Raw genomic sequence first — 21,210 nt, 5'->3', positions numbered from 1 at the left:
ACGTTCATCCTTCTAAATTCCTCCTCAAAAGCACCACAGCTACCTCAACACTCAACACTAAATTTCACCTATTGTCAAACTTCAAACTGGCTGCTATGAGCAATAAGGTCCCATATCAGAAACGTTTTATTTATTTGCATTGTTGTATTAGATATTATACATGCTAATTTCCCTTATTTTTACAGTTTTAAATGTAATATTTAGCAAATCTGTTAAAGCAAATCAATAAATATCTGTTTGTCATTCTGTACATTATAAGGTGTCATGCCTAAATTCACTTTTAGCTTTTAAAATTGTATTCTTTTCAAGTGGATTTAAACAAAATAATGAAGAATAATTAGCACTGTGACACTTTAGTTTAGGGTTCAGTTCTCACTATTAACTAATAACTAGTAGCTTATTAGCATATTATATCATATCATATTAGTAGGATATTGGCTGTTTATTAGTACAAATAAAGCACATTAATGCCTTATTCTGCATCCCTTAATCCTACCCAATACCTAAATTTAAAAGCTACAAACACTACCTTACTAACTATTAATAAGCAGTAATTAAGAGTTTATCGCGGCAAAAATCGTAGTTAATAGTTAATGGTGAGAATTGGACCCTAATCTGAAGTTTGACCAAAACTGAAATTTGTCATCATTTATTTATACACGAGAACAAACCTCATTGCGCATCAAGCAAACACATTGATCTTCAGTTTATGGGAATTTGTGTTTTTGGATAAACTGTTCCTTTAGTTTCAGCCATAACAAGAATGTATTTATCAGCTTATCAGACCCCAACTTCACGTTATGTACAGTATTAATCCATAGTTCTCTATTGGTTTGATCATTTTTAAGACTGTAACTTTGACTGTGACAAGGTTATTGGTGTATATAAATTTGTCAAGACAGATTCACTGCGTTCTCTGTGTATCAGCTCACATTATTTTGTCTTTGCCTCACTATCTGCTGACAGTAGTTAACAAACGTGTTGTGTTTAGTACTGTGAGTGACCCGAGAAGTCTGTGACTGAAGAGAGGGACTTATTGTTTCTATGGAAAAACTCCTATTTTCTTCTTCCACATCTACACGGATCAGTCCCTAGGGCAGGGATAAAATCTCTTCGCAGATGTCTGATAGAATTGGCTCTCGCTAGAGCCGAGCATGTGCTTGCTATATGTCCCTACGTTTCTCTGTCCGACCATCAAATCCATTTCTTTAGGATGTTTGAGAATTGCCTCTCAAATAAGTGTTGACTAAGTGTGTGGTGGGCGGATCCTTTATATAAAATGCTTTGATTTATGCCGTAGATTTTGCATTTTAATCCCCATTTGATTACAGCGGGAAGAAGCACGCTGAGAGAAATATCCATGCCGGCACAGCGTGTTTTAATTACAGTAGCTACTCCAAGGGAGGACTGTTCTTGGAAAACAAGGCTGAGGCGGTTTATTAGACTGGGGAATACTGAGGATTATTATATTAAAAACAATGGACGTGTTAATAGTCTTTGTGTTGGTGTGAGTGGCTAATAAGTGTTTTTCTCTCTCCTTAGGGGTCGTCCTGGTGGAGATCTCAGACGTCCACCGGAAAGTCAATGTAGAACTGGAGGAGAACGTGAGTGTGTCCTGTTTAGTGTGTGTCTGTGTTTGTTTCTTTGCTGTAAACATCCTTGGCTGACCAAACACAAGCTTGCACTCACCCAAACAAACAATTACCATCTGCAATTTAACCTCATATCAAACATCCCATAAACATTTTGGACTCATTCCTGTTGACGTACAGGCAGTCTGATTCGTGTAAACACCAGGAATCAGTGGAGGAACACAGCGGACACACCCACTGCGTGTTAGATTGTATTTTTTTTTTTTTTAATCAGAGCAGGTTTAAACATGCCTGTTGATGCACCTGAGCCCAGGGCCTGATGATGACACGGACGTTCCTGCTAGAACAACTGCTGACTGCAACCTGTGAATCAAAAACAAGCCAAACAACAGAAGACTATGTTTAAACAGTCAAAGCTCTCACAAATCTGATAACCCATCATCATTCCTAAATACCTGACAAAGAATTTGCTGGGTAGTGATTTTGATAACATTCCTAACATTCGGGTTTGTTGTTCCTAATATAACTGCTGTCAAACTAGTAGATTTATAATATTATCAGTGTTCACACTAAGGCCTAAAACGTGTATTAATATACATACATTTTAGTACACAAATATGATTTAAAGTGGTTAGTCTACATAGTATGACTCTTAAAGGGATAGTTCACCCACAAATGAAAATTAGCCCATGATTTACTCACCCTTAAGCCATCCTAGATGTATATGACATTCTTTCAGAGGAATAAAATCGGAGTTATCCACAAGTTTTCAAGCTATCCAAATTTGTGGGAACACAACCTCAACGAACTTTCAAAAGGGTGAAACAACAGTACCTTTACCCTCCGCGGTAGTTGGTTGGGAGGATGACGTGAAGAAGTGGCCTTGTATCACGTTCAGTAGCATTTTTAGCTATTTTCTAGATTCCATAGCCTGTGATGGTAAGGCGATGAGCAATTTGAAAAGCTCAGAGGCGTATCAGTATCTGTCGGAAACGATCTAAAAGTGGACATTGAGCAGAGCCTGGGCCTACACGTATCCCATCATAAGGCATGGGTGCTAGCATCAGTGACAGGTGAAGTACAGACCGCGGGTTGTTCATGAATTGCAGGGCCAGGACGCTATTGTAGTCATGCAGCAGCTTTTGTGGAAGGTCAGTAAAGTAAGGACATTTAAGGACACAAAAATTGTATTGTTTATTGTATGGTGATATTATTAATTAACTAATAAATGTACTAAACTGAAATGTTTAGTGTGTCATTCATGTTGCAAATGTTGCTTCACAGTAACCTTCACTTAACCCTTGTGGCACCATCTGATAAAAAATATAGTAAAAATGATCATTTTGAAACCTTGCCAATGATCCGAAAAACACTTAGCCTCTTCACTAACTAGCACACAAAATACCATTGGTATACAACTTCCGCCGCCTCATCGGAAGTTGTACCCACATTCTTTTTTACAGTAGCGCCCCCTGGAAACAGGTGGATATAAAAAATATCTTCCAAGCGGTGTTTTGTTTTGCTCTATCCTCTGCGCTTCCGCATTCGTCAATTCGCCAATGCTTCGGGTCAGAGGTCACTTTTCTGCCGAACTCTACTCGCGTATGGCCATTACAGGAAGCTGTGATTTATAGTTTATAAAGTTAGATATTGATATTAGATATGGATATTTTTCTTGTGTAAATGCATCTCTTCGCTTCAGAAGGCCTTTGTTAACCACCTGGAACCGTGTGGATTACTTTTATGATGGATGGATGCACTTTTTTTGGATTTCAAAATCTAAGGTACCATTCACTCCCATTATAAAGCTTGGAAGAGCCAGGATATTTGTTTTTATATAACTCCGTATATATTCGTCTGAAAGAAGAAAGTTATATACACCTAGGATAACTTGAGGGTGAGTCAATTATGGGGTAATTTTAATTTTTGGGAGAACTAATCCTTTCACAAATTAATTACTCATGTCGTTCCAAATAAGACTTTTGTCCATCTTCGGAACACAAATTAAGGTACATTATATTACCAAAAGTTTTGGGACGCCTGCCTTTACATGCACATGAACTTTAATGACATCTCATTCTTAGTCCGTAGGGTTTAATATGGAGTTGGCCCACCCTTTGCAGCTATAACAGCTTCAACTCTTCTGGGAAGGCTTTCCACAAGGTTTAGGAGTGTGTTTATGGGAATGTTTGACCATTCTTCTAGAAGCGCATTTGTGAGGTCAGACAGTGATGTTGGACGAGAAGGCCTGGCTCACAGTCTCCGCTCTAATTCATCCCAAAGGGGTTCTATCAGGTTGAGTTCAGGACTTGTGCAGGCCAGTCAAGTTCCTCCACACCAAACTCACTCATCCATGTCTTTATGGACCTTGCTTTGTTGGAACAGGAAGTCGCCATACCCAAACTGTTCCCACAAAGTTGGGAGCATGAAATTGTCCAAAATGTCTTGGTATGCTGAAGCCCAACCCCTGAAAAACAACCCCCACACCACAAACCCCCCTCCACCAAACTTTACACTTGGCACAATGCAGTCAGGCATCCCACGCTTTGCATTGCACTTGGTGATGTAAGGCTTGGATGCAGCTGCTCGGCCATGGAAACCCATTCCATGAAGCTCTACACTGTTCATGAGCTGATTTGAAGGCCACATGAAGTTTGGAGATCTGTAGCTGTTGACTCTGCAGAAAGTGACCCGCTCTGTGTTTTGACGTGGCCTAAGCCTTTAGTAAGCCCTTAGTTACTGTTGCTAACTCGGACAAACAAACGAAGTTGCTATGTCTTACAATGTACAGCTGTCAGTGTGAAAACCTTATCCCAAGATGTTTTTGGACACAGAATGTAGCGTATACCCCGTCCGAATGATGGCCAAACTTTACTGATGGTTTATGAAGTTTGTTACATCGTTTTTCACTCAAAAAAGTGCGCATTAACATCTCATTCACAAACTCTCTCGCTCTAGCCCTCTCTCCGTGGCATTACTATTAACATACACAGCAAATTACACAAAAACACTCACAGTAAACAAACATATACACAGACCTTATGCCTTTTCGGGGGTGCAGTTAATAACTAGTGAACTTTGTATCTGCAAAACAACTCCGATAAACTGCGTGCAAGCTCTCCCTTTCACTCCACGTAAACTATAATACCCATCAAAATAGGAGTCCTCCTTATAAGACAGATAATGCAGACCTTTAAACATGTCTAAACTCACAGAAATAAAATGGGAATAAAATAAATATGGTGAGAGATTAATTTGGAAGCGATGGTTTACAGATCTCAATGCAAACGGGAGAAGCCAATTGTTACGATCGCAGATGATAACATCCAGGATCAACACTGTTCCTGTACCGCAGGCGCAGGGTAAGATTACATAAATTCACATTTAATCAGTTTAATATGGAGAGATGCACTGAAATGTTGACCTTCATGTTTCTGACCTAACGTTACACCGTTGCATGAGAACAGTTATAGTTAGTCGGTTTGTACGTTAGCAGGGAATTACTAACTTTAATAGTAACTCAATGAGAGTATGACAACCAGAAAATCCTCTCAGGATCCCTGGAATCAGTGTTGCAGTACCTCAGGCATGACGTTGACCATTTTGTAGCATAAACACCATCAACCGATGACAGCTTCGGATTTTCCAATGTTTCTCTATAGCGCTGAAACCTAAAGATGTCCGAGTTCCGGTCCCAGCGCGACTGATACTCAACTGCCATTGGCTCATCTGCATTCTATGGGAGGGGCTTACCGATATGTCAATTGCTTCCACTTTGTTATAATACCACTAACAGTTGACCGTGGAATATTTAGTAGTGAGGACATTTCACGAATGGACTTATTGCACAGTTGGCAACCTATAACGGTACCACACTTGAATTCACTGAGCTCCTGAGAGCGACCCATTCTTTCACAAATGTTTGTAGAAGCGTCTGCAAGCCTAGAGCTTGATTTATACACCTGTGGCCATGGAAGTGATTGGAAAACATTAATTCAACGATTTAGGTGTATCCCAATACTTTTGGCAATAAAGTGCATCTTTAGTATTCTCTTGTATATTTTGTGGACTTTCAATGGATGGACAAAATTGATAAGCTAAAAAAAAGTTAATAGACATGATAAAAGTAATCCGTATTAAGTGAAATCTAATCCAAGTCTTCTGAAGAGATATTGTCACTTTTTATACGATGAACAGATTTTATTTAGGCTTTTATTCAGATATAAGAGAACATAAGTGTTAGTTGAGGCCATTAGTTGTGATAGGGTCTACCTTTTTTGAATGCCTGTTATAGTTAAATGAAAATAGTTTATAATTTAATCACAATTATTATAATTTTTTTTTTGGCACAAACAGAATAAGGGTTAAAAAGAGCATGTCAATTAGGGTGATCGCATTAAAGTTTAAATTATTAAAACATCATACTCACCGTCATGTCATTCCAGACCTTTTTCAATGTAAAACAAAAGGAGACATTTTGAATGTGCTGGCCGTTCTTTACCATCAAATAACAATGAATGCAGATGGAAGCTTTCAGGTTTTAAAAAAGGTTGCAAATGACCTGAAAGAGAAAAAACTTACCATAACGGGGCATTGTACGATGTCAATGCTACATAGTAGTTCTATTCTCTATAACATTCCATCACTTATTTAGCTTGTTTAACGTGATTTTATAACTCAGATTATCAATAATTAATAAAAGATCAGCTGGAATATTCATGGGTATATGACACATGTAAACCATAAATGCGATCAGTACACTGCACACTGCAACTGATGTGACAAAACTAAGCCCATTGTAGACTTTGTCAGCTTCACTGATTTTACCGGGAGCAATCTGCTGTCACATTCACTCAAGATAGAGACATTTTCTTCCCTGCTTAAGAAGAATAAGAAATAAATATTTTTGGTACAAGAGCATCCAGTATTTTTGGTTGCGCTCATAATTTTCATTTTGGTGCATCCCTAGTTTGGGTATAAACACTTTAACACAAAATAGAGTAAATCGCCTTTTAAAGTACCTTGGCACTTATATCAATTGACTGTTAAAAAAATGTGTTTGTCATTGAATTATTAATTCAAGAGATTCCCCAGCTTAACTTTCCATGGAAAGTTTCCAAAATGAAAATTCTGGGCTCAAACCGGAAATGCTGTATGCACTTTGACGAAAACCAAAAATGAAAATGACGTTTTAAAATGTCATATTTTAAATCAGTTTTTCTTTGAATCATTGTTTTGATATTAGACTTTTTAATGAAATTCAATCATTTTATTGAATCTGAATTAAAAAAATACAAGCCAATAATATAAAATCACACTTTTATTTAAAGTAACGGACTAAAATTGGACAGAAAATATATTAAAATATTAAATATCAATATATTAAATACTTCATTCAGTTCAATGCAATAGAATCAGATTGAATAGATTTATGTTTGACCAATTATCAAAATAAAGTATAGTCCTAGAAAGCTATTATTGTCAGAGCATGTGATCAGATGGGAGTGGATCAGTGAACGAGGGGGTAGCGTCATTTTGCCAGTGTTGTCCAGCATGGCTATACCACACCATCTTACAGCACAGTATAGGGCTATTGCAAACAGAAACATGTCTACTACAGATACATTTTATATCTGCACATTAGCAGATTTTGCTTTATCAATAAATTATTGATACATTTATAAATTATTGTTATTGATAAAGTCTCATTGCTGTTTTTTCACGCCACATTCATAATCATAATGTTTGGCGGTGAGCTTTATGTGTGCGTTTGAGCACTGATTAGGCTATGTATTATTTATATATATATATATATATATATATATATATATACATATAATTTAAGGCTCATTATTATGATTTACGGCTTATTAATATAAACGTGCAAATGCTGCTCAAAACACTGTGTTCCTCACCAAATGAATGAGAAGGTTTTTAATCTAAATAAAGGGCTAGTAGATTGTAAAATGAGTCGATGCGATTGATCATTTAATTAAATTACTTATTTTATTATCAAATAAAACGTGTCAACAACGCCGCCTCAGACCTTTTATTCAGAATGTGGACGCGCTCTTCCTGTAACTACACGCTGAAAACGCCAACTAGACCCAATGAATTCACAACCATTTATTACAATATTGTTCTCTTTATAATGTTATGTAATATGACCGTCCCAATCATATTCATTATTAGTTGTGCATTGCTGTTTGAGCTGCGTGGGCTGAAGCTGATCAACGGCACGCTTTACTACCGTGTTAATTCTTAACCAAATGCCTCCTATATGAGATAAATCAGATATATATAGGCCTACACAAAATAAACACAACATTACAACTTACATTTGCACAAAACAAAAGGCTGCGTATGCACACACACACTTATAGTCATGATGAAGGTGTAACTGCAGCTGTAAAATGCGTAATTTTTCCTTGTGTCTGCTTTACGTGTTTCGCAGTTCAGCACGCACGTGCATAACCCTGCTTAATCGACGATCAATCAGTTTCATCGATTAAATGTATTATCGACAATTAATCGATCATCGATTAATCATTAACATTCCTAATGGTTCGATTAATCAACTGAAAAATAATTGTTAAATTAGCTGATTATCCTGCAAAATACTTCTTAATCTGAACAATTCGGTTGTTAAGTCTGACGTCACACGGCAGCGCTTCCGGATCCAAAACAATGCTAATATACACACACAATGTGGTGTAATACTACAAAAAATATATAATCATAACCTTTATCTCCATACCAAAATTCCAGATGGCCAGGCAGTGATTCATCTTTTATAAATCTTTAAAATATTAATATCTGTGACTAGGGTTGGGTACCGAAATCCGGTTCCAATATGGCACCGGTACTTATATAACCGGTATGTACCGGACCGAATCAGAACGCAGATTTCGGTTCCTCATTTCGGTGCCAAAATTCAAACGTGCTTTGGCTGAGCCAGAGACAGACGCTCAGCGCTGGTCACATCACAACTCATGACAACTATTCAGTGTTTTCAACGACATCATGTTTATTTCAGGTTTCAGACATTTAAATGTTCATAAGTACTAGCAAAAAACACACACTGATGTCTATGAAAGCGGCAATGACAATCCTTTCAGACGGTTATAATTTGACTAACGTTACGTGTTTTATTCACATCAGATAAATGCACATTATATAGTAACTATATCGTTTACTCTATTCTTCTTCCAGTTCACTGGTCAATTACTTTCATGTATTTCGTGAGACGAGAATGAACTCAAGTGTTGTAAATCCGACAGATCCGATTCTGAGGCGCAAACTAACATGGCGCCGCCCATTGCGCTTTATAGATCAACTAACACACATTCACTCACACATTTGAACATCAGATAGTTCGTGACACAGTTAAGAAGTTTGTGAATATTTTGAATAAAAAGAAAAAGCGAAATAAACCCGATACAGCTGAGCTGTCAGCGCTATTGCGGCTGCTGTGTCATGTGAGAAACATGACGCGTCGCCATGGAAACATTAAGGCGATGTGTTCTAAAATATTTAGCCAGAGAATATGATCATATTTCAAAATAAAGCTGAAGCTCGAAGCTGGTTTGTAGCAGAGCAAGAAAACAGACGACTGCTGTTATTACTGTAACTGTTTAGAGTTATATTAGGCTTGTTGTAGTTGGGTGGCTTAGGTTTTACTGTGAATTTGTAAATATGTCAATTATAATTTGTAAATAAGTAAATTGTGTTTTGTATTTATTTATATTCATACTTTTAAGTATACATTCAACTTTTAATAAATGGTTCAATTTAAATAATAAATAAATAAATAAATAAAAAGCCATTTAATGTTATCCACCTCGTTTGGTGGCCTTTAAAAAAAAAAAAAGTATCGGTTCAGGCACCGTTTAGGCACCGGAACCGTTTTAAAAGTATCGGTTTGGCACCGGAATCGAAAAAAACCCAAACGATACCCAACCCTATCTGTGACGCTGTGAGCACAGAGACTGTTGTGTAGACTGTAAGTATTTAAAATGTTTAACTTTTTAAAATGTTTGATGTTTAATATGAATAAATAGCGCTCATAAACGGCCGTCGATGGCATTCTCAAGTGAAACGAGTTGAGGCTTGGACCCAGAAACGGCGTTCCTTACGACACAACTTTACAAGCGGATAGTCAATAGATTAAAATAATCGTTAGTTGCAGCCTTACTCATGACATTTACAGGTGCATTTCCACATCAGATCTACAGGACACGGTTACATAGTAGCCAGAACCTAAAAATACTTCTGTAGAAGTATGCAATGATGAAAGGAGAATGTCTTGAATATAGGGCAGACACGTCTAAAACACAACAGTGATTCCTCTCGTCTCAAATGAAGCATTTTTCTGAATGAAGACATGCATTAATGAAGACGTGTCAGCGTCAGGAAGTGTAGGCAAACGCTGGGAGCGTGGGATCTCTCTGATTCTGTTTTTTTAAAAGAGGGGTAAGAACAGATTAGTGGAGCAGAAAGAGGTGGGAGGGCTCACTTGTAGCCATGATGATGAGGTGTTGATGCAAGCGCTCTCGCCTTCCTTCATTAGGTTGATGGGTTAGTGTGCATGCGCGTGTGTGTGTGGGTATCCCTCTGTTTTGTTTGTGACTCATCTTCTCTACAAGCACTTTAGCTTATACAACAACAGTAAACTGCCTGCCGACTCACCCAGTTGCCTCATTTTGTGTGTGTGTGTGTGTGTGTAACCCTCTACAGACACACTGAAGCTCTAGTCACCATTGGCTAGTAATTTTTTTTTTTTTTTTTTTTTAAATATACATTTCAAACACTATTTCAGACAAGTAAACACAGTAGAACAAAGTATTAAATGAATTAAACTGTGTTTTTCAGGTAAATCTAACAGAAGTTAGAGACAGATTGGGTAGATTAGGTACAAAAATGAAATGGTAGCCTAATCCAATGTAAACTAGCATGGCATAGTCTTCACTGTATAAATTAGATATAGATGAATCCTTATTAAAGTTACAAAAGTTAGCCTTTGAGTGATTTTGAGTGTTTGTTTGATTAACATTAAAACACAGACAGCAGAAGGAATATTAGGCTGCTGTCACTTTAAAATATAGTATGTAGTTTTTGTCTGTAACTCAATCACAGGTGACTGAAACCGTACAGTTTATTAGCAAATTTGGTCTAAAAATTTGATTGCATATGTGAGTGATTTACTCGCATTAGAGAGGGTTTCTGTGTGTGCGTGTGTGCGTGTGTGCGTGTGTGTGTGTGTGTGTGTGTGTGTGTGTGTGTGTGTGTGTGTGTGTGTGTGTGTGTGTGTGTGCTTATCAATGTAGGCATCTCACCAGCACACTGTAACACCAAACCATATTATCATTTTTGCCTCCTCCTCTTTCTCTACAGTTCAGGCGCTTTCATCGGGAGGTTATTGCGGAGTTGGAGAGGAAGACCGACATGGATGTGAAATACATGACGGTGAGCTGCCATATGTTCATCATTGATGGGGAAGCCACTTTAAATACTTACAAAAAGTAACTATATTGAAGATAATTTGAGGGTGAAGGTTGTTTTTAATTTGACAACTATAAAATAACTAAACAACTAAAAAATTAATTTGACAACTATAAAATAACAAACAACTAAAAAATAAAATAAAGTATTTCTGTGGCACAAAATCTCTGTTGCAAGTTGCAAAAGCAGTTTTGGATTTGAACAGATTTTAGCTCCCGTTCAAAATTTTGCAGTCAGTATTTAAGAAATTATTATTTAGTGTTTTGTGATTATTCAGCAAGAATGCATTAAATTGATCAAAAGTAACAAGAAAGACAGACAGTTTTCACAAAAATATAAAGCAGCACAACATGTTTTTAACATGGATAATAATGAGCAAATCATTGATTTCTGAAGGATCATGTGATGCTAAAGACTGGAGTAATGATGCTGAAAATACCACCACAGGAATAAATTACATTTTACAATGTATAAAAATAGAAAATAGTTTTTTTAAATCGTAAAAAATAAAAATGTACTGTATTTGTGATTGAATAAATACAGCCTAGGTAAGCATAAGAAACGGATTTGAAATACATTAAAATTCTCATCGACCTCATACTATTGAACAGTAGTGTATTTACATTTACATTTATTTTAATACTGATGAAACTTGAGTTGTGCCATTACTTTGTTCCCAACGTTGGTGTCCACATATGTTTCTCTGCAGATGCTTATAACCCTTGCCTGTGGGACTGCATTTTCTTAAGAGATGGGAATGAGAATCAGTCAGGCTCATGCCACACTATTTGTTTCCTGTCTGCATCTAGAGCAGAAGTCAATCAAACTCCTCTTCACACTGACACACCATGCGTGTGTGGACACGTCTCCCTGTCCCTGTGTGACACTAATCGAATGCTGTCTGTCCACAGGCCACGTTTAAGAGATATCAGACCGAACACAAGATGAAGCAGGACTCGCTGGAGAGGTCGCAGTCAGATCTGAAGAAACTCAGAAGGAAAAGTCAAGGAAAGAACGCTTCGAAGTATGAGAGTAAAGAGAACGAGGTACGTGTGTTTTTACAAACGCGTATATACAGTACCTATACACGCGCACATTTGTTTTTATTTTTCAAATACACAGAAGCATTACTGACAATATCATAGCTACACAAAAATTATTCTTTAAAAGTTTAATGAAATATTTATGATAAAAACAATTTTGAATCCATCTCACAATCAATTATTACATTGATTAGACACGCATGTTTGATTATTGAAATTTGAATCAAATAAACAAATGGCTTCAAGTTTGTTAACAAAAAAAAAATTGTGATTCTCAATTCATCCAGAATCGTGCAGATCTGCACTGTTTATTTCATTTGTATCTTTGTTCTATTGTATTTATCTATGATTATGACAAGGTTAACATAAACACAGTCGGTTATGTCTAAAGTGAAAGTAAAATTGCGCGTGTCTGTATATTAGATGCACGCAGGTCTTAAATTGACAGCAGCGCAGCCTATAGTGAACACGCTGTCCGTAAAAAGGGACAGTTCACCTCTAAAATGATGTCATTATTTACTCTCTCTAATATTATTCCAAACCTGTATTCATTTCTCAATGACAGAATTTTCATTTTGAGTGAACTATCCCTTTAATGTTAATACAACAACAAAAGACAAAGAGAAAATCACTCATTGCTCTTGACTGAAAAACTAATACAGTAGCTTTAATAAGAATCAATGTATATGTTATAGTGAAGTCTATGTAGTGTTTTATTTTTACATTTATTCATTCAATTTCATACTTAAATGCTGCTGTCCAGCTCTGAGCTGATTTTATATTTTACAATACACAAGGAATGTGTACAAGGTTTTTTTTTAAAGTAAAGTTTTAAGTTTAAGTAAGGTTTTTCAATTCTTTTAAGTAAAATAAAGAAAGAGTATTGCAATAAAAAATAGTCTTTTTTCTCCTTAACCTCTTGCTGTTCCTGTCGCCTAAGAATAGAATAACAAAAAACTGATGTGACAAGCCATCAGAACCGAACCGAAAACTGTGGTTAAAAACCGAGGTATGTATTGAACCGTGGACTAACTGTATTGTTGCATCCCTAGCTTGTAATTTGTTTATTATTTATAGATTTGCTCCCCTACAAAATCACCCTTGTCATTCTAGCATTAAGAATTCTTTCCAAATAGGAATGTTTCTTGTGAAACTGTTTTTATATCGAAATATACATAGCAGAAAAACAAAATATCACAATATCGTTTTATTTCAAATGTCGTGCAACCCTAGCATTAAATATTGAATTTGGTTGATTTGTGGTCCCATGTGTATATTAAATATTCTATATATTATGTCTGTATGGATCAATTTTATAATTGATCTTGGGATAAGATGCGTAATAAATTAGAGTTACACACAAAAGAGCGTTTTAAGTACAAAAACCTGACACATGAACACATGATGTCTTGAAATACATCATCTGAACAATGTTTTGAGATGTAGTATAAGTGGAATAATTGACACCGGGCTGTTGAATTATTAGAAAATAATGCACACCCGAGGTGTAACGTATTGTGGATTTTTTTTCGAATAATTCAACAGCCTGTCGTTAATTATTCCTTAATTATAGCCACACTGATATAATTACAACATTTTGCCAAATTCCTCAGCCCTACAAACAGGCACAGCAAACCTTGATTTTTTTTTATTTATTTTTTTATATCAGAATCTATTCGCAATTATAATGTTCCCCGCAAATCCTGAAGACTTTGGTCTTACAGTGTAAAGGATCTGCTTTTACAGTTTATTTCACCTGCTACTGTCTGTTATGATGTCATATTCATCACATAAAATAAAGTACTCATTGCTCGAGCTAGTTTTTTGTTCAGAATTTAAGAATTGCATGGAGCAACTTCCATGTAGCAGTAATGACATGTAGCTTTGAAGTTCTGTGTTAGTTATTATTAGTTAATATTTCTGTGTATTCAATAGCATTTTAGCTGCGGTATTGGTAGTCATAAAATCTTGGTATCATGTCAGCCCTATCTAGAATGCTGAACTGACCAATCAGAATGCAGGACTGGAACCATCTATTTTATGAAAAATAGTGTACAAAATTGTATGACCATCAATTTGTAGGCCAAAATGAAGCGAGTTAGCATTTTAGCACTTCCGGTCCCCTCGTCTTGAAGTCAATGTTTTTTTTTAATGGGGTTTTGGTTAAACGGCTCATGAAAAGACACTTTCATGTATTATTCTATGACATAAAATACATCAGTTACCCCACTCGTAATTTTTTTAAGCTGTTACATGTCTTGAAAAAGGCGGTTGCTAACAAGTGGCTAATGGGACTACAGAGGCTGTCGTGGACATTTAAACGTCATCACGCAGAACAGAAACCCAGTCCGCTTTTACAGCCTTATTAATTGTGCTCTTATAAACTAGTCTAACTCAAACGTTCTGGGAAAATGTTTTAGATAAAAAACTGAAAGAGTTGTCGGAAGGTTAGTGATGGTGATGTTGAAGTCAAGCGACCGTGGTGTAGTCCGTTTATAGCCTGCCTTTAGCTTTTACTTCTGGCGACTACATTTAGGCTTGAACACGTTGTGTTCTTCTCTGATGATTATCTTGATGGACAAAATGTGCAAGTATCACACACTTTTGTTGCTCACAGAGCTTGTTTATTTTTGCGATAATCCAAAAGCCTGTGGGAAAATCAAACCAGTGCGATGCTAACTGTCGGTTGTCCCTACAAAGTGATGCCAAACCTGCATCACACTATAGGCAAACGCTTAAGAGTACATGATTGGATCATTATTGCAGTGATTATTATATTTCTATCATGTGATATGTTTGGTAACAGTTCTTCTAGCCCTAATTGATGGAGTGTGTAGCTTTTTATTTCTTAAACAGCCATGTAGGAAGACAAATCATGGCTATATTCCAGAATGACAATGTCAAGATTCATTAGCTCAAACTGTGAAAGAATGAAGAATTATTTCCACACATGAATTGGCTCCTATGTGTCTAGACCTTAAACTCATTGATAGTCTTTGGGATGTGCTGGAGGAGACTTTACAGAGGGCTGGACTCTTAGTTAATATTTCTGTGTATTTAATAGCGCATTAGCTGCGTTATCGGTCATCATAAAATCTTGGTAGCGTGTCAGCCCTATCTGGAATGCTGAACTGACCAAACAGCATGCAGGACTTGAACCATCCATTTTATAGATATATTTTGAATAATAGCAGCATACTGCAAACCCACACCCTGCCACATTGTCAAATGTCTGCCACTTGACATTATCAGATGCAGGCTTGTGTTCATATGAAACATATTCATAAAGGAGCCGTTGTCGTTGCTTATCTTGAATGAGGGTGAAACCTCACACAAACACAACCACCTCCATAAACTCTGTTCGGGTGTGACCGTAGTGCTGGATCCATCCACTGTATAAATAAAGTCCACTAGCAAACAGCTTTATGTGAAATCTGACCCTAATCCTATGATCTGTAAATGGCAGGTGCGTTTATTCATCATAACCATCTCATGGTTGCCAGCCCAGAGCTCAGACTCTCTGCATACTGTCTGTTCATCAGGCTAGCCTGCAGAAATTAATTACTTTGCTCTGTGCGTCTGCACCCTGATGGCTAATGTCTAACCTCACTGTGGAATTTACTGTCATATCTCTCTCTCTCACCCACCAATGATGGATGGATGTGCCAGTCACGGCCGTGTCTGTGATGAGACATACCTCTTCCCTTTGTTTGTTCCAGACAGCACATCATTGACATCCTGACATTTCACCGCTCCCGTGTTCCTCGTAATCAGTCTCTGCTGACCTCGACAGCTGAGACGATATGGGAAGTCAAAATGAGTCGCTGATGCGATGCAAAGTAAATCACACATTCAGCGATTCATTCACTCCTCACGCAGTACAGACTAAACATGAGGCTTTGACAAAGACTTTAACACAAACCAAAAATGATTCAGACACCAGATATGATTTTTTACTAGTGGGTGCAGGACACTATAGTTAATTTATGTAAGTGAGGATAGCAAAATAATGTAAACTGTGACATATTATAACCAAAAATTCTTCATACAGTGACTACCAGTAAAATTGATAAACATTTGGGACCAAAATGATTTAGACACTTTGACGTGACCATGTTTTGCCGAAGTATTTTTTCTGTAATTGCTAATGCGACATTTTACGTCACAGACTGAACAAAATGAAGCATTGCTTGGTCATTGGTTGACCTAAATTGGTATTATCTAATTGTGTACTTAAATTTAACAGCTGATTAGTTGATTGTAATCCATTACATACCTTTCTAACAGTTATCTGACATTATCAAGATGAATTTGTTCTGACAGTTTAACTCTGTTCTTGTCACATTGTATTACCATTTTCTAAACTATAGCGAATAAACTGATAATGTGAGAAAATGTTGAAGATGTCTGAATACATTTTGGTTTGACTGTAAATGTATCGTCTGCTACTTATATAAACTTAATAAAAGCATGATTGCACAAAGTGCAAAAGCATGTTTTCACAACCAAAATATATAGCCTACGAAACAAGAAGTTTCTTACATTTTAGACAAAATATTGTGCGTTTCACATACACCATAAGCCCTAAAGCTCAAAATAATTAATTGGTTTGAGTAGGGTAAACTTAAATTTAAAAACTGTGTTCAATCTAATGAACTTTATAAATTAACTTCATGTTTTGAGTTCACAAAACTGACACATATAAGTCATCTGAATTGTTTCATTGTTTTGAGTTTTATGAACTTGTTTCTTTTAATTTAGACTAACTTAAATTGAACCGAAATTGGGCTGGGGTTTCTATTTTCCAGCATGATTTGCCATGACGCTCAAAAAGGAGAGTAAATATTAAAATTAAGTGCAACATGTTTTTTTCATGTGCAAGATTAATGTTAAGTGGGAGATTTTGGTAGTGAATAATGGTTTATGCTAATTTAGAAGAGTTTCTGTTTTGTTGGGTTTTTGGAGTGTTGGGCTTGGCCCCTTAGTTGCAGTGAAAGGAACTCTTAATGCTTCAGCATACCAAGACATTTTGGACAATTTCATTCTCCCAACTTTGTGGTATCTATCTTTTTAATATATTATAATACTTAATAATATTATCACCTAATGATTGTCATTTTATTAGATAGTTTATAAATATGCTATAACATAATTTAAGATGAATATAGAAAGTGTGCTTTCCATTAAAGAAAAGACAGTGAAGTGCAATGACTGAAGTGAATACCATCAATAATGTATAGGAAATTAAAACTAAATTAAAACATGACTACGATTTGAAGGGATAGTTCACCGTAAAAAGAACATTTTGTCATCAGTTTCTTTGTTCTGCAGAACTCAAAAGAAGATATTTTGAAGAATGTTGGTAATGAAACAGTTGACGGGCCCCATTGACTTCCATAGTATTTTTGTCCTATATGGAAGTCAATGTCTACTGTCAACTGTTTCATTACCAACATTCTTCAAAATATCTTCGTTTGTGTTCAACAGAAGATAGAAACTCAGGTTTGGAACAACTTGAGGGTGAATAAATGATGATAAAATTTTCATTTTTGGGTGAACAATCCCTTTAAGACTTCTGAATATATTACTTTAGGCTGTGAATCTGTGCTCCATAGTCAACAACTAATGTTGTTTATGTATATTTATATTTTAGAGCATCATGTTGTTCATGTAGCAGCATGCTAATGTCAGACTTGGTAGGAATCAGTTGTGAGGCATTTGTGTGGCGTGTTGTTGTCCAAATCCGTTTCATGATAGTTATGAAGACAGCACGGCCGCTCGCTAGGTTTTGGAAAAGATCTGTGGTGACCCGTGTGCATCTGTCTTTTTGAGGTTTGCCCGTTTAGTCTGGAATTGTGTGTTTTTCATGTCTTCTCCTCCGTGTGTGGCATGTCCTCGCTTTCGTTTACCTTCCTCCACAGGGGAAGAATGAAGGTGTCCATAGCAACAGACTTTATCACGGGTCTGTGATGATAAACTAGACAAATAGCACACTTACGCCCCTGTCCATCTCCCATGGATCCATCACAGCTCTCTGGGATGTGTTCGCCCGGACAGATACGCTGGTGCTTTTAACTCTCTGTGTGTGTGTGTGTGTGTGTGTGTGTGTATTCGTCTGTAATGTTGCAGAAAATGCAGCTGTTATCTCAGCTGACCAGACTGTGCGCTATAGCCAGACACACAATGCACATGTGTAAGAGAGAGACCCTCATGTGTCCTCAATGTGTTTTTAAATCTGCCCACCTCACACTCAGAACTACGTATTTTCAAAATTGATTAGTCAACTAGTTTGTCTTTAGGAAACGCTGTGTAATTCAGCTGGTTTAAGGTCAATTCACACTACACTGACAAACGCCGACCAACAGCAACAGTCACTTCGTCGGGTTTTGTCGGGTCCACGAGCCGGGATTCGAACACGGATCGCCAGAATCGCAATGGCACCACGTGTTGACGCGCTGCCCACAAGGTTAACGGCGCAGACAAGTCTTAAATTGTATAAGAAAAGTCTTATCATAAAGGAATGTCTTAAAGGGATGGTTCACCCAAAAATGAAAATTTGCTGTTGATTTACTCACCCTCAGCCAACCAAAATATTGGGGGGGTTTTTCTCCAGTAGAAATGTATAGAAGATTTTTTGCTGAAACGTGGTCCTCTGTGATTTTATATAATGCAAGTCGACGGCTACCGTCAATTTGAGAGTCATAAAAACAAATGCAGACAAAACACATATTTGTGCAGGTTCTAAAAAAGCTCTGTAAAAGCCTTAAATTTCATTTTAAAAACCCTGCAGATGCCCTGCTTCAGAGTCACATCCACTAGACACTATGGCTGACCCCGAATAGTCGAAGATTCGATGCTTTGATAGGAGGAGCCTGATTTGACTACAAATCTCACAGTTGAATCTTCACAGAGGTGTTATGAAACGAGGATCAACCCGTTTTGGCTATATGCTCAATAGCCCCTTTCACACATTCTGTCTTTACTGGTAAATTACCGGTAAGAGATCATGTGTGAACAAAAATAATGGTAAATAATTTCTGGCAATTTACCAGTACGGTAAAGTTGTAACATTACGGTAATGTGAGCTGTGTGAAGATTACTGGTATGAGCGCGTACGAAGTCAGAACACACTGACGTAAGAAGGCTGCTTTGGGCCAATCATAAGTTCTTATGGAGATATTATTACAGAAAGCTTTTTAATAGTTTTTCTATTTAAATATGCACTAAATGATCATTTTTCACTGTTGCGGCACATATCGCAGCTTTTTCAGCGTGTCACGCTCGAGGCCGAGCCTTCTTTTCCATTTATCAGCGCAGCGGCTCTGCAGTTGATACTATTACACGCGTCTCGTGTTTTTAAGAGCAAAAACGTGTTCTGTTTGATGCCTTTCACTCAGACGTCAACATATGCTGTCAAATTGAACAGATGGTGAAACTAACGCACTTCTCATGCGGGCGAATGAAGACAGCGCGCAGAGTTTAAAGATGACTGACATCACAGCATTTATTTTGGCGCTGATGTGTGAACGGTCTCTTACCGGTAAAAAGCGCCATTGCTTGTGTGAACAGCACATTTGTGTATTTACCGGTAAAGTCATTCTAGAAATTTCCTGGGATTGTTGTGTGAAATGGGCTGATGTCTGATTTCGCATAGAACTACAGGTTTTCCTCGCACACAATTGTAAAAGACTCAAACGGACACAGGCAGGGGGAAATACTTTTTTTTTAGATTAGGAAGGGTACAAGTGATTTAAAAAATGTCAGCCGGTTCCAATGTGATTTTTGGATGCTGTGGAAATGTTTAGCAAAAAGACTTCCACTTCAGTTTAGCATTTATTGTTGCAGTTCTGCAGTTAAAAAGACAAAGTTGAGCACTTTAGGCATTTTTCACACATTTGTCCTGTACCTTGATTCTGACTTATTTCGTTTTTTTTTTAATATTTATTAGAAAGCTATATTCTGATCTGATTTAATTCTGTACATTAATGTTTGATTGTTTATCGGTGCGTCAATGTTGTAAGTACGCTGTACTTAGAGCGTGCTCGCACAGGCAATATAGCCGATTTAATTAAATTGCCGAATTGTGAAATGCAAATCCTTTCTGAGGGGTGGCCTTTCTGCAGTTATTTATTTTTTAGGTTTATTGATCCAAAATGTTTTTATACATGTTCTTCTATATCTTTGTGTGATCTTCTGTACATCGTGGCTTTAAAATGTTAAAAGAAGACCCCCCCCCACACACACACACACACACACAAACACACACACGATTCGCCTCTGCTAACTATAGGCACGACTTGATAATCCTTAGTCAGGGAGACCCCTACTAGACTCAAATGAGACATTTTTCTGAGAGGGCTTTTCTAATTTGATTCGATTTAAAGCACATCCATTTAAATGATTAAAGCTAAAAGAATTTGAATGCTAAAAACAATCAAGACTAGTTGATTGTCGGACAACTAGCTGACCATTCTGACCCTGCTGTCTAGTGTATGGTTTATTTGTGGATGGTGGTGGCCTGTTTAACCACACATGATTCAGACTGACTGGAAAATGTTGGCACACAAAGGAGGAAGTGGATTAAGATCAGCTGTAAGGACCTCAGGCCTTTCCCTTGATTAGGAGGGGTTGCCCGCGGGCCGCCCCTTCCTGCACCACCAGCCTTTATTGTTTTCATTTGCCATTTATAGCAGTACCTGTGCTTGAAAAACAAGTGAATAAAAGGCTGGCCCTTCCTCTTTATTAACAATTGATCCAAAGGTTTAATGCAGACAGGAAATGTCGTGCCAGGTGTAGCGTGTAGATTATGGTCCCCGGCTGTGAGTTGGGACTGTGGTGTTTACAGCTTTGTGTAGAATACTTGACCTTGAGTCACCTGATGAATGAATGAAGGGGAGTTAATACAGACATAAATTATTATTTTGATTACAGATTATGACTTTCCACTATATTTTCAGCTTCATCTAGCAAACTTTCAAAAAACACGCCTGTGGATGTTTGATTTGTGTAATTAAATGTCACCGCCTCCTACTTCTTTACCATTGGTCTTGTGTCTTTCAAAGACCTTTTGTTCA

At 37.1% G+C, this 21,210-nt stretch overlaps 1 protein-coding gene across 1 annotated transcript in view; it reads left to right on the top strand.

The window, feature by feature from the left end:
- The window catches only part of baiap2l1b (BAR/IMD domain containing adaptor protein 2 like 1b), an 80,617-nt gene that overhangs the window by 32,937 nt on the left and 26,470 nt on the right, over positions 1-21,210 (top strand). Inside the window, exons 4-6 of the mRNA XM_079833052.1 lie at positions 1,543-1,604; positions 10,986-11,057; positions 12,005-12,139. Of these exons, the coding sequence (XP_079689178.1) occupies positions 1,543-1,604; positions 10,986-11,057; positions 12,005-12,139 (269 nt within the window). The remainder of the gene's footprint in view (positions 1-1,542; positions 1,605-10,985; positions 11,058-12,004; positions 12,140-21,210) is intronic.

This window comes from Gobio gobio, assembly GCF_949357685.1.
Source record: "Gobio gobio genome assembly, chromosome: 1".
In the NCBI taxonomy this organism is placed as follows: domain Eukaryota; kingdom Metazoa; phylum Chordata; class Actinopteri; order Cypriniformes; family Gobionidae; genus Gobio; species Gobio gobio.
This window is presented reverse-complemented; position numbering and strand designations above follow the sequence as displayed.